General features: G+C 41.8%; 1 protein-coding gene across 2 annotated transcripts in view; it reads right to left on the bottom strand.

The window, feature by feature from the left end:
- Window positions 1-2,677: 2,677 nt before the first annotated feature.
- Window positions 2,678-15,146, bottom strand: part of ANP32B (acidic nuclear phosphoprotein 32 family member B) — a 31,714-nt gene continuing 19,245 nt past the window's right edge. The window contains exons 4-7 of one of the 2 annotated variants that reach the window (XM_010357637.2): window positions 13,318-13,507; window positions 7,145-7,263; window positions 6,061-6,112; window positions 2,678-3,260 (exon numbers count right to left, since the gene is read on the bottom strand). In XM_010357637.2, the coding sequence (XP_010355939.1) occupies window positions 3,193-3,260; window positions 6,061-6,112; window positions 7,145-7,263; window positions 13,318-13,507 (429 nt within the window). In that variant the 3' untranslated portion in view covers window positions 2,678-3,192. The remainder of the gene's footprint in view (window positions 3,261-6,060; window positions 6,113-7,144; window positions 7,264-13,317; window positions 13,508-15,146) is intronic. The other variant, XM_030919556.1, reaches the window with a different exon arrangement.

Raw genomic sequence — 15,146 nt, 5'->3', positions numbered from 1 at the left:
GGATCACCTGAGGTCAGTCAAGACCAGCCTGACCAGTACGGTGAAATCTCGTCTCTACTAAAAATACAAAAATTAGCCGGGCGTGGTGGCGGGCGCCTGTAGTCCCAGCTACTTGGGAGGCTGAGACAGGAGAATTGCTTGAACCCGGGAGATGAAAGTTGTAGCGAGCCGAGATTGTGCCACTGCACTCCAGCCTGGGTGACGGCGCAAGGCTCCATATCAAAAAAAAAAAAAAGAAAAAAAAACAAGGCGCCATGGTTTTTAGGCTAGGTTCTTTCACTGCTTCACAAAGACACCTTGGGCCAGTCCTGGATCATCTCTTGTGCCTGTTTCCCCATCTTTACAAACAATGGCTTCAACATTTCAAAGCATGGAATAATAGCTTCAAAAAGATGGCACACCAATGTAGGTGTGTATGTCAAATACACCTCCACCAACCTTGGAGCAGCTAGTCAGAACCAGTCATCTAGCCCATCATAGCTGCCACCCAGCTCAGACATTTTATAACTCATTTTACTGCAGAACTGGAAGCAAATCCTCTCAATGTTCTCCTTCAGATAGGAGACAAACTCCAAAAATAGTCTGCTGTGTGACCTCATCACCAAACAGCTTGCTTCTCAGAGGACCATGTCAAAGGCATCTACACCAGCCACTTAGAGATGCAATCAACATTTTACTATAATGCACAGAAAGGGTTTGACCTTCAAGGCCCTCTGTAAGGGCCCAAATGACTTGTCCAGTATCATCTATTCACGTGTTATCAAATCTACTTGTATCTAACTGTACTCAGCAGTTTCCTACCTCTAACGTCTGCTTACCAAGATACTCCCTTCTCTATTCCCATTTACAAACGCTATTCCCACTTGCATGTGCAGCTCAAGTACTTTCTAAGAAGCTTCCCTCCCTCAGGGTTAGGTGCTACCTCTCCAGCCTCTGAGCTACACTAAAGCCTACCTAAACCTCTTGCTCCTAGGCCCTAGTAAATATTACTCGTGTTGATGTCTTTTCTTCCTGACTAGTTACTATGAGCACCAAAGGCTGGCTTGTCTCTTTAACCCAATTCCCTTCCCTTTTGCCTAGCCAACGAGCCTGGCATATCCTACAGGCTTGGGAGATACTGGAAAGTTCTGTAAACTTTCTTTAAAAAAAACTAACAGGCCGGGCACGGTGGCTCAAGCCTGTAATCCCAGCACTCTGGGAGGCCGAGACGGGCGGATCATGAGGTCAGGAGATCGAGACCATCCTGGCTAACACGGTGAAACCCCGTCTCTGCTAAGAACTACAAAAAACTAGCCAGGCGAGGTGGCGGGGCGCCTGTAGTCCCAGCTACTTGGGAGGCTGAGGCAGGAGAATGGCGTGAACCCGGGAGGCGGAGCTTGCAGTGAGCTGAGATCCGGCCACTGTACTCCAGCCCGGGCGACAGAGCGAGACTCCGTCTCAAAAAAAAAAAAAAAAAAAAAAAAAAAGAAAAAGAAAAACAGAAACTAACAAAACAAAACAAAAAACCAGGAAAAATAATCACTCACAGTTACTGTATTTGATATTTGACAAATAAGCAAAACCTTAAGGACACACCTAGGCTACAGAAGAAACCATTTTACAATGTATTGAAGGTTTGCCAAAACGGCCTTATGGTTGGGGAAAATAAAGTAATACCTGTAAAATCAGAAATCAAATTTTCTTGGATTTTCTTTGCAAAAAAGAAACTCCATTTTAAAGTCTATGGGAGATTTTGATTTTAAAGTACAGAATTTGAGGGCTCCATAGACTGTGACTTCTGTTAGTTATAAATTCAAATTAGATTCCAATTTTACATATTGCATTTACATGCATCAAAAACCTCACTCATTCTAGTAGCCGTAAGCTAAGATTTACTAAAACAATCCTTAAATCTTCCACTATAAAAAACTGTATTGATAATGCAGTCATACATCTATTTTTGCTAAATGGTTAATCATTGAATAGACAGAATATCCTTCTCCTTTCTCACCCATCTTTTTAAGATCTGTAAGAATAGAGAAAATTTCCATCTTCTGGAAAACCTGAGTTGACCTCAGGCAGTGCCTATCCATTGCTTGGTGAGGCTTTTCACGTCATTCCCCCTTTTCACGCCTGTCTTGACAACAAACCATACTGTGTTCACCCATCAGTCAAACCCTACATGTTTCAGCCTAGTGCAAAGCCCATTTTCCTCTTCAGACCTTCCTGTCAACAAGGGTCACAGAACATCAGTGCTACAAGTGACTTGAGAAGCCATTTGGTCACACCCCCTCAATTTTACAGACTGGGAGGTGATCCAGAGTCAACACAAGGTCACAGAGAAAATCAGTGGCAGAGTCAGAACTAGAATTCAGATCTCTTGGGATTCTGGTGAAGGCCTTCTGCTTTACACTATCTTCTTTCCCTTAATTCACATAATACTTGAAACCTAACATTATTTTACTGGTGTTCAGGGCACCACAGTATTCCATTTTGAACATTATTTTTAAACGTATGCTTCATTTACTCCTCAGTTATCAATGAGGATTTGATCTAAATGCTTAAAGATCCTACACATTTGTGCAATTGCCCTCAACAACTACTAATATAAAAATGCCAAATAAACCAGTTCTTTGGTGTGTTTTAACATGAGCTTACAATGAGAGTGTAATTTAAAAATGTAAGCATACAACTAGGCTTTACCAAAGAGTAACGTGTTTATTTCACTTAAATTCTTAAAAATACTTTTTTGGCAGTTGTCACATAAAATGTCCTAATGTAAAAAAAAAATAATAATAATTAAAAAGAAAAGCATGAAAAAACAGACCCAAAATGTTAAGATTTTATTTACAAAGCTTTTTTGTTGTACAGAAAGTAAAAATGCTGTTACAATCTCAGTGTAACTGGTAGCCACAGACGGTAGACTCACCAATCACAGCTATCCACGCTACAGCAAGAGTCTTACACAAAAACCTAACAACGCTTACAATTTTGTTGGGGTGAAGTCCACAAACTTGGTGGCAGATTACCAAGAGGGACTACATGGAAGGAAGTCGGAATGTCACAGGAACTATTCTTTGGCTCTTTGGGTGGGTGGGTGTCCTGGGGTTTGTATCACAGCTACCTTTTTTTTTTTTTTTTTAAACAGCTACCAAATCCATGAGCAGTCCAACCAATACTGAACAGTTCTGTTTCTGCAAGTCATCTGGGGTCTTAATCATCTTCTCCTTCATCATCCGTTTCTCTCTTCCTCTTTTCACCTTTCCCACCTTCTTCCTCCTCTGAACAGTAACAAAAATTGACTTTAGGACAGTGGCAAGGCATTTTGCTAGGATTACTGCCAATGAAGGCAACAACAAAGTTTTTGACAGTTAGGGGATAAAACAATGTAAACTTGATCAGATTAATATAGGTGATTAATAGCGAGTATTTAAGTGGTGACCACAGAACCAAGAAAAGCAAAATGCACAGCAGCATCTCAACTCACACAGGAAAGTTAATCCAGTTTCCTCAATTTTAAGGTGTTTTCTTCCAGATCCTTCTTTTTACAAATCTAGCAGTTACTAAAATGCGTATTAATAACCTGAGCTGGTCAGGCGCGGTGGCTCATGCCTGTAATCCCAGCACTTTGGGAAGCCAAGGCGGGCGGATCTTCTGAGGTCAGGAGTTCCAGACCACCCTGGCCAATGTGGTGAAACCCTGTCTCTACTAAAAAAAAAAAAAAATCAGCCAGGCATGATGGCATGCACCTGTAATCCGGAGGATGAGGCATGAGAATTGCTTGAATCCGGGAGGTGGAGGTTGCAGTGAGCTGAGATTGTGCCACTGCACTCCAACTGGGTGACAAGAGCAAAACTGTGTCTCCAAAAAAACAAAACAAAAACCCTCGTGCTATCTAGCATGTCTTCAAGCCATGCTTATTTTCAAGTGACCTCGGACAAGCTTAACCTCTTTAAGTCTTTTTCATCTGTAAAATGGGGACAATGGTACTGACTTTAAAATGTTACTATGAGAATTAAATAACACAAAAAACACTTAGTATGGAACATCGTTAAGACTCAAATTGTAGCAAACTAGTATTAACTATAAAGGAACTTCTTAAGAGTATTATGTAGTTGAGACACAGAGACTTACATATAGACCAACTTTTTCAACTAATAAAATCATGGTTATTTTAATGAAATTAACTATATGTTAAAATCGTATTTCAGACAGCTTTTTTTCTTTTTTTGAGACAGAGTCTCACTCTGTTGCCCAGGCTGGAGTGCAGTGGTGCGATCTTGACTCGGGACTACAGGCGCCCGCCACCACACCCGGCTGATTTTTTTGTATTTTTAGTAGAGATGGGATTTCACTGTGCTAGCCAGGATGGTCTCGATCTCCTGACCTCATGACCCGCCCGCCTCGGTCTCCCAATCATACAGGTTCTTAAAGGCAGTGACCAGGTCCTAACCAGGGTAATATCTAGTGTAAATGTAATTGAGAGCTTGACACAAAGTGGATGCTGAGAAAACATGAGCCAAAAGCACAGTGAACACCTGATTCTGAGACACAACCATGAGACTTTTATTTATTTTTTGATACAAGGTCTCCCTCTGTCACTCAGGTTGGAGTGCGTCGGCACCATCACAGCCTCACTGCAACTTCAAGCAGTTCTCCCACCTCAGCTTCCCGAGTAGCTGGGACTATAGGCGTGTACCACCATGAGCAGCTAACTTTTTTTTTTTTGAGACAGAGTCTTGCTTTGTTGTCCAGGGGAGTGCAGTGGTGTGATCTCAGCTCACCGCAATCTCTGCCTCCTGGGTTTGACTGCGTGTCACCACAGGATTTCACCATGTTGCCAGGCTGCTCTCGAACTCCTGAACTCAGGAGATCCACCTGCCTCGGCCTCCTAAAGTGCTGAGATTACAGGCATGAGCCACCCCACCCGTTCCCAGCTAACTTTTAAATTTTTTGTCGAGACAGGGTCTATGTTGTCCAGGGTGGCATACTTTCAACAGTATTAAATTTTAAGTAACAGCTATTTCACTCGTGTTGGTTGTAGTGGGGAAAGGACTAACACTGATAAAACTGGGAAACTGCTACATCTGTTTATATATCCTGAAAATGATGGTTCAATTATTAAAGCCTTTTTTTTTTTTAAATGAAATAACTCCCAAACACAGAAACCTCACACTTGGCAGTAAACCAAATGACTGGTCCTAAAAACGTATTTAAAACATGGGGACCAGGTTAGGCACAGTGGCTCATGCCTGTAATCCCAGTAATTTGGGAGGCCGAGGTGGGTGGATCACTTGAAGCCAGGAATTCGAGACCAGCCTGGCCAACATGGTGAAACCCTGTCTCTACTAAAAATACAAAAATTAGCCAAGTGTGGTGGTGCATGCCTGTAATCCCAGCTACTCGGGAGGCTGAGGCAGAGAATTGCTCGAACCTGGGAGGTGGAGGCTGTAGTGACCTGAGATTGCACCAGTGAACTCCAGACTGGGCGACAGAGTGAGATTCCATCTCAAAAAACACAACAGGCCGGGCATGGTGGCTCATGCCTGTAATTAGACCCAGCACTTTGGGAGGCTGAGGTGGGCTGATTACGAGGTAAGGAGAGAGAGACCATCCTGGCTAACATGGTGAAACCCTGTTTCTACTAAAAATGCAAAAAATTAGCTGGGCGTGGTGGCAGGCGCCTGTGGTCCCAGCTAGTTGGGAGGCTAACGCAGGAGAATGGCGTGAACCCAGGAGGCGGAACTTGCAGTGAGCCGAGATAGTGTCACTGCACTCCAGCCTGGGCAACGGAATGAGACTCTGTCTCAAAACACCACCACCCCCCGCCCAAAAAAACCCATGAAGACTGAAGACCAACAGGACCCATGCCATCAGACAGGAATAACTGCTGTAGCAGCAAGGAGCCTGCACCAGCACAGACACACTGATGGGATGATAGAAACGAGAACGTGAATGTGTGTGTAGACCGCCAGAGCCAAGGGTATTTTATTTTCTTCTCAGTGGGATCAAATTCTAAATAATGGATGTTTTTATCTAATTTTTAACTGAGAATGATCAAAATGCATGCATTAGGCCCACCTTCATCTTCATCCTCATCTTCATCTTCTTCATCAAGTCCAAATTCTTCTTCCTAAAGAACAGCAAACAGCCTAACATTAGATTAATTCTGCCAAACTGAAAAGTGCAAATAGTACAAATTCTGCCAAACTAAGTACAAATAAATGCGACAATATCAATCAAGCAGGAAACTGTAATGTTATTTTTATCTACTTTGATGTACCAAGACCCACTGATTTTCCTTAATGTGCTTTATAATTTTTCTAAAAAAAACTTTTTTAAGAAGCAAGCAGTTCATTTGCTAGATATTTAATTAGTATATAACTTTGGATAATTCAAGAAATCATCTTAAAATCTCAAATTTCAAAACCGGTTTAGACAAAAATTCCTTTCTATATCCCATTCATATACAAAGCTTCTTTCAGAACCTTAATGTCAATCATACACCTAATGAGATCACACAAATCCCTAGCCTTATTTTTATACTACAAAAGAGGATGCGTTTTGTTAACAACTAATGTTGTCTGCCTGTTTCTCAAACCTCTTTGAGGGTCAAAGTCAAGACACTGTTTTCTCCTGCCCTCGTATAGCATTCATTTCCTCAGGGATCCTCTATTATTGGGTATTCTACAAACCAGACTATCTGCTCTTTCAGGGCACACCACAATCTCATTTCATTTTGTACCCCCAACTCTTTAACATAGCAGGTATATATTTACTGAATTAAACTGAATATACAAGAAAAAATTTAGACTTGGTAAACATAGACTTCCCTACAATTCAATGAAGGAACAGACATACCATCAATTCTCAACATTTCCAGTTTTCTCACCATACTGAATACTCAACTCATTCCTTCCCCCAGAGGGCCAGAACTTACCTTGCACAGCCAGGAACCGTACTAGTTTGAGTTCAGTAGGCATTCCATTTAGTAGTTATTTAAAGGCAGACAAAAACTAAATTAGCCAGATTCATATTGTAAATGTATTCACAGGTATACTAATTTCTTCAAAAGGTGTTTTTCTTTTCTTTTGTCATCTTTTTGAAACCCTTGCTTTTGTTGTAATTACAAATAGGAAGCAAGGTAGAAAACAGCTGCACTGACCTCCTCACTGACTTCATCATCATCCTCATCCCCTTCTACATCTTCATCTTCATCATCTTCCTCATCAAACTCCTCCTCTTCACCATCCTCATCCTCCTCATCTTCCTCATCTTCTCCTTCTGAAAACAGTCCAAAAGGGATTCATTAAATATCCTCGATGCTCCACAGGGCACAAGGTATTGAGGATCTGTGGGCTGGCTCACAGAACAAATGCTGGTAAGGCCACGAACTGCAGTCACTTTCTTTCTACTACGAGACAAAGCTCAGTCCCTTTGTCCAGTAGAGTCCCATAAAATCAAGAGAGCTAGAAGTCCTAGTAGACAGGACAAACACTTTAATTCTCGCTGATGAAATGATACAATGGCTAAGATTTGCTTCAAAATAATATAGAGTGGGGAAGAAGGGAAGGGTACGCAGGAATAAACCAAGATCAGCTATGATCAATAATTGCTGAAGCTGAGTGATAAGAACATGGGGGTTTGTTTCGCTATTATTTTTACCTTTGTTACTGTCTGAAATTTTCCACAGTAAAAAGTAAAAAAAAAAAAAAAAAAAATCATGTACCTTCTCTTGGGTAATGATACCACCAGAGTCACAGTCAGCTGCTCAAATCAGAAACCTGAGAAACACCCATAATAACCCCGTGACTCAGGGGACAGGAGGCTGAGAGGCACCTGCATCTTTACCTGATTGTGCAGACCGCTAGTGTGGCAGTTCTTGCTTCTCCTGGGTCCTAGAGCTCACCATGCTCTCACCTGCCTCCTGGTCTCTGCATGCTCTTTCCATCCTCTTTGCTTGGCTAACTCTGACTCCACCTTGGAGTTTCAGTCAACATCACTTGCTTAGGCAGTCTTACTCACCAGACCTCCCAATGTCAGGTCATAGGCTCTCACCATGAGTATGTGGTGCTTCTCCATTACAACACACTTTGCTTACTTGCAATTATTATTTACGATTTTTAATTTAAAACAATTTTTTTCTGTACAGATGGGGTTTGGCTATGTTGCCCAGGCTGGTCTTGAACTCCTGGATTCCAGCAATCATCCTTCCTCACCCTTCCCAAGTGTGTTAGGATTACAAGTGTGAGCCACCATACATAGCCTATTTATGATTTAAAAAATATATAACCATTTCTCTGTAAGGTCCAAGAGGATAGGAATCTTTTTTTTTTTTTTTTTTTTAATCACTATTTTCCATAGTGCCTGGCACATAGGAAATGCTCCAGTATTTGTTGGCTGATCCATCTTTCCTCTCAGGAACTGACCCCCACCTTCCAAGGAATGTCCTTTACCAGCTCTTGCACATGTGGCTGTCCTTGAGATGAACTTAAAAAGACAACAAGCACAAACGGTTTTTAGGAAAAATGGAAAAACTATAGAAGGGACAAAGGGACATAACATTTGGAAGTAGGTGAGATGTCCTATTCTCTATCCATTTTACCACCTTATAACTCATTAACTTTTGCCTGTCTCAATATGCTTCAAAATAAAACTGCAAAAATGCTTCCATTAATTGCACCCAAACTCCTTCTTTTCTTCCTCTATTTTGTTGATAATTTCTGCTGTATGTGCTAATTTTTAAAGAAAAGAGGTATTTATACTGACTGATGTGAAAACTAATCATTCTGCTTCGTCTAAGCCAGGGGTCCCCAACTCCCAGGACTGGCACTGGTCCGTGGCCTGGGCCACACAGCAGGAGGTGAAGAGCAGGCCAGTGAACATTACCACCTGAGCTCTGCCTCCTGTCCCATCACCTGTTAGATTCTCATGAGTGCAAATTCTATTGTGAACTGCTCATGGGAGGGATCTAGACTGTGCACTCCTTATGAGAATCTAATGCCTGATCTAAGGTGGAATGGTTTCATCTCAAAACCATTCAGCTGCTGCCCCCAACCCCTTTCCCGCATCTGTGGAAAAACTGTCTTCCATGAAACCAGTCCCTGGTGCCAAAAATGTTGGAAACTCTGCTCTAAGCCACCTGGAAGTAAGAAGTGTTTTATTCTAAGAGTGACTGAGAGTAAACAAACTCAGCACGCAAAGAAAACACAAACTTATCAGGAGTGATATCTTGGGTAGAAAGTATTAGTTACGTCTTAAAATCAGGAAATCTGTAAAATATGTAAACATTCTGGGTCAAATGCCAAAACTACTGAAAATCATCTTTTAATTCTATGTTATGATCAGAGATTATTTCCCTTATGAATGAAAAACGGAATCTAACATATAGTTATTTGAAATCATTACCTTTTAAAACTCTGGTCATATGTCAATGGAAGGGAAAGCTATTTTATTTATAGTTGGCAATAACAAACAGGTACCAAGTACCTACTAAGTGTCAGGCCCTATGAATCAAGAGATAAGTATTTACCCAAGATGATGACTGTAGTACAGTAGGACAGTGGTCCTCAACCTTTTTGGCACCAGGGACCAGTTTTGTGGAAGACAATGTTTCCACAGCCTGGGGGTTGGGGGATGGTTTCAGGATGATTCAAATGCATTATGTTTATTCTGCACTTTATTTCTATTATTACATTGTAATATATAATGATATAATTATACAACTCATGATAATGTGGAATCAGTGGGAACCCTGAGCTTGTTTTCCCTGCAACTAGACAGTCTCATCTGGGGGCAATGACAGACACTGACACCCGAAGTGTGCTGCTTATGTCCAGTATACTCCATAATCTTGTTTTGGTTGCTGTCACTGCAGAAACCTTTGCTTCACAAAGATAGGATACTGGAAATGGAAGCAGGTTTTTCAGTGCTTTTTTGGCAACCTTGGGATATTCCACCTTGATTTTAATCCAGAATATAGAGATTTTGAAGTTGTCTCAAACCATACTTTTAAGGCCACTGCCATTTGCGATCTCAACCAGTTGATCCTCTTCAAGCATGAACAAAGTCGATTGACCTGGCTTATTCACAAATGGGTCGTGGATCCATTCCTTCCCAGGTCGGGGTCTTTTGTGGTTGGGAAGTAATGCTCAAACTCTTTTGAAAGCTGAGATAGGTGATCATGCACCAGCTGCGAGAAAGGCGGCCCTGGCTCAGGCTCTTTCAAAATCACTGCTACTGGTTGAAACATGTCAAAAATCCCAATGCTCAGAACAGAAAACTAAATAACATATGTTCTCACTTATAAGTAGGGGCTGAATGGTGAGTATACATGGACACGTGGAGGGGAACAACACACACTGTGGCCTGTGGGGGCTGTGGAGGGAGAGCATCAGGAAGACTAGCTAATGGACAGTGGGCTTAATACTTAGGTGATGGGATGGCACATGTTTATCTATGCGACAAACCTGCACATGTACCCCTGAACTTAAAAAAAAAAGTTTTACCACTTATTCTGTGTTACTAAAATGTTCTGCTAGTGGTGACTGTTAATTCTAAAAGAAATCTCTAGAGCAGGCCTCGTAACTCAACAACTCTGGCCAGCGATCCACCTTTAGAACGCCATCTCGCTTCTCTGTGTAAGAGAAGTGTTCTCTGCATCCATCTCACAGAGCTGTGTGAACAGACACGGGTTAAGGGCATGTACTTTAATGTGGTTGATAATTTTAATCACATCCTGCAAAAAGTTAAGTTCAGGTGACATTTATCAGCTAGCCAGCATTTCTCTAAGGATGACACAGTGCATAGACTCACATCCAGAAGTGACCTCTTTGACTTGAGTAGTAAACCAGAAAGCCGTCCAGTCATGCAAGCCGCTCCATCTGTGCATATACGACACAAAATGACCAATTCAGTTTTCCTGATATGTAATCATTCAAAAGACTTGAATAGTTCTGCAGCTGTGGTGTTGGCTGGCAACGAAGTACACATAACATAGTCTCATGCACATCCTCCTGAAAATATATCGCACAAAAACAAGCATTGTTGCCATGTTGTCAACACTGGCAGACTCATCAACCTGTATTGCGTACCACGGTGACTCATCAATCCTCTCTAACAACTGTGCCTCAATATCCTCTCCTATTTCATCAATTCATCTAGTTATGGTGCTAGCCGAAAGAGGAACACGTGCCACCTTTTGAACTGCAGCTTAACTGCAGCCTCTCCTAAAAGTTCATGACAAATGTCCTTAGCAGCAGGCAGGATCAACTCTTCAACAGTAAAGGGCGTCTTTAGCAATGCAGTTAGTTAAGGACTTCTTTGCTTTAGCAATGTAGTTAGCCACTAAGAATGAGATGTTCTCATTGCAGTCACATTTGATGAAGTGGAAGCTTTCAATAATTGCCTCTGTTTTTCATGTTCACATTTATTTCTTTTGAAAAACTCCAAAGGCTTGTCTTTTAAATGCAGGGTGCTTGGTCTCCAAGTGGTGAAACAACTTTTTCTTTTTTTTTTTTTTTTGTGAGATGGAGTCTTGCTCTATCGCCCAGGCTAAAGTGCAGTGGCGCAATCTCGGCTCACTGCAACCTCTGCCTCCCAGGTTCAAGCAATTCTCATGCCTCAGCCTCCTGAGAAGCTGGGACTAAAGGTATGCACCACCATGCCTGGCTAATTTTTGTATTTTTGCAGAGCCGGGGTTTCCCCATGTTGGCCAGGCTGGTCTTTGAATTCCTGACCTCCGGTGATCCACCTTGGCCTCCGTAAGTGCTGGGGTTACAGGCGTGAGCCACTGTGCCCAACCAGTGAAGCGGTTTCGAAGGTTTCATGGCTTTGTTGGATAGCTGGTTGCCATATATTATACAAAGTGGGCTTGGAGAATGTGAATCATCTGTTGCAATGAACCTGTAATTTAAGGAGAACTCTTGGTATTTTCTTTTCAATGAAGCTTTCTTTTCACTGGCAGTCTTCTCTTCCGCTGTCTCATTATTGGATCTTTCCCCCTTTACAAAGAAGTTCTCCAGCGACGTTTTTTACTCATGTTGGATAGGGTTAGCTTGTGGGCCTACCAAAACTGTGACTTAGACGAATACGCAGTGCAGGAAAGAGGTGCGGATGGAAGTGGTAAATAAAAAAATGGGGAGGCCAGGCACGGACTAAATTAAGCATCAGATTCTGACTTAAAGCCTGTCACCAGATGCAGCTGTACAACTGAAGTACACCAACTCACTTGCCACTATAAAGCCTGCCACCAGATGCAGCTTGTCACTTGCTACTCAGAGATAGGGTTTGATGAGTCTGCAAGCAATTGATTTATTATGATCTCTGTACAGTCAAACCTCTTTGTTAATATTAATCTGTATTTGCAGCCACTCCCCAGCACTAGCATCACCACCTCAGCTCCACCTTGGATCATCAGGCATTAGATTCTCAAAAGGAGCATGCAACCTAGACCCCTCACACGTGCAGTTCACAATAGGGTTTGTGCTCCTATGAGAATCTAATACCACTATTGATCTGACAGGAGGTGGAGCCCAGACAGTAATATGAGCAATGGGGAGTGGCTGTAAATACAGATGAGGCTTCCCCACTGCTCATGCAGCCTGGTTCCTAACAGGTCATGGAGTGGTACCTGTCTGTGGCCTGTGGGTTGAAGACCCCTGAAGTAGGAAGACTTGAAAACAGCAGAGTGGCAAGCCTGTAAGAGTAAGGGGTTTACAGTTTAACATGCGCAGCATCCTAAACTAGCTTGTAGGCTTCAGGAGATGCTTCTCGGGCCAGGTTCAATGTCTCATCCCTGTAATCCCACCACTTGGGGAGACTGAGGTGGGAGGATCCCTTGAGGCCAGGGGCTTATGAAATAGGCCTAGGCTATCAATTTAATGGAATGCCTACATTAAAAAAAATATACACACACACGCGCGTGCACACACAATTTTCCTCAATAGTAAGAACATCTAGTAGCTTTTTTTTTTGAGGCAGCCTCTCTGTCTTCTGAGATGGAGTGCAGTGAGGCACAATCATGGCTCACTGTAGCCTCAAACTCCTAGGTTCAAGTGATCCTCCCACCTCTGCCTCCAGTCTTCTGAGTAGCTAAGACTCCAGGTATGTGCCACCACACCTGGCTAATTTTTTTTTTCTATTTTCTGTAGAAACAAGGTATTGCCATGTTGCCTAGGCTAGTCTCAAACTCCTGGGCTCAAGCAATGCCCCCCACCTCGGCCTCCCAAAGTGCTGGGATTACAGGTGTGTGCCACTGCGCCTGGCCAACATCCAATAGCTTTTATCAGAGGCTTTGAAAGGCAGACATCAGGTTCACTGGATGCTGAGTTTACTCACCTTCATCCTCCTCCTCTTCATCCACACCATCCACCTCAGCATCTGAGTCAGGTGCTTCCTGGTCCTCTCGGTCATAGCCATCCAAGTAGGTAAGCTGGGGCAGGAGCTTGAAGACACTCTCTCGGTAGTCATTCAGGTTAGTAACCTCACAGTTAAAGAGGTCCAGGCTTTTCAGACATTCTAACTTTTTCTGAAGAAAAGGATCAAAAACCACAACTCCTAAACCAAAGGAATATAAGTAACAAACCCATCTCTTGAAGAGGTAAAATTCTAGGCTCTATATTCGATTCCTGCTACCCATTCAGTCTCATAAATAAAAAAACACATCAAGTCTTTTGCAACCTTTATATTAGGTTACTAGACTTTAGTCCCTCTCTTCCTTTATCTACTCTCCCAGAGAACTATGTGTTTTTCTGGCAGCGTAGTAGTCTAAAGCAATATAAATTGAAAATAATTTTTATTAAATCCAGATATTTTCACAGTATGAGACAATCAAACAGTTTAATAAATGTAGCTGAAACAAATGTTAACATTCGAGTAATCAAATGGCCATTAAGAACTTCCTGGGTATCAAGCAGTCTTTAATGTTCTAGGGTGGTAGTATAGGGAAAAATTCAGAGATTTATAACACAATCTCAGGGTGCTTACAATTTTACTTAGGACACAGGCATGAAACACTAGAGGATGAAATATAATAAAATATAAAGTGTGGCAATGCAGCTATTTTCAGAGAAGACAGGAGTCAATACAGGCTGGGGAAAAAGCAGAGGGGCGCAGAGTTGAAACTTCAGAAATATGGAGAAACATTGCACTCTTCTTTTTCAATGTTTGGGGAAAAGACTGACATGTTACCAGGCTTCTATGATGTGAAGTTCTTCAGATTTTATTTACCATACCTTGAAATTTTGTTGCAATACCTTATTTCTTTGGAACCATCAGTTTCATCTATCTAAAAACAGTTAAGCTATAAAAAGTTGGCCTAAGTCAAGTTTTCTGAGTAGTCAAAGTGCACTGGAAAATGTCTATGTATTTACTCAGATGTTCATTTGTTATTATGTGTACTAGCATTTCAATCCCAGGTCTATTAAGTTTTGATTAAGGGTAAATTAAGAGACTACACTATAGGCAAGTCAGGAGATAGCAACAGGAAGCGACAGTAGACCCTTGTAGATAGAAGAGGGAGCAGCCTATGAAAGGCAAACCCAATGTGAAGTAGCACATAGCCTGGTGCCTTCCAGAATAGGGGTAATAAGTACATATATCTAGATAGCTTCACAAACACAACCTTAATGGTTCTGAATCAAGAGAAAATCCTTGGTATTCTCTAAGAAAAGAGTACTAAAAACACCCAAACAAACATTAAGAGGACTTCCACATGAAATAATTTCTAAAAAATAAATGTTGATGCTTAACAGGCTTTGCTGCTTTATTAGGAAAGCTGTTACAACACTCACAACGACCTGAGAAGAAAGGCAGACAAAACAAAACCTTATTTTCAGAACTCAAGGTATCTATGTAGTTCTGAGGAGATACAAAATGATATGAAAATCTGCCTCAAGGCTCTAGAGCAGAGGTTGGGAACCGTTGGTCCAGTGGCCAATTCTGGCCCACCACTTGTTTTTGTAAAATAAGCTCTACTGGAACACAGTCACACTCATTTATTTATGTATGGCTCCTTATGTGCTAAAATGGCCAAGCAGACTAGTTGTGACAGAGACTATATAAAACAAGCTATAAAGCCAAATGAACCTACTATTTGGCCCTTAGAGAAAAGGGCTACTGACCCCTGCACATGAAGAAACTTGATCTTCTTGATCAAGAAAGAGGCT

This window comes from Rhinopithecus roxellana, chromosome 16 (genome assembly GCF_007565055.1).
Source record: "Rhinopithecus roxellana isolate Shanxi Qingling chromosome 16, ASM756505v1, whole genome shotgun sequence".
NCBI lineage: Eukaryota > Metazoa > Chordata > Mammalia > Primates > Cercopithecidae > Rhinopithecus > Rhinopithecus roxellana.
The sequence above is the reverse complement of the archived record's forward strand: the minus strand, read 5'-3'. Positions and strand labels throughout refer to the sequence as shown.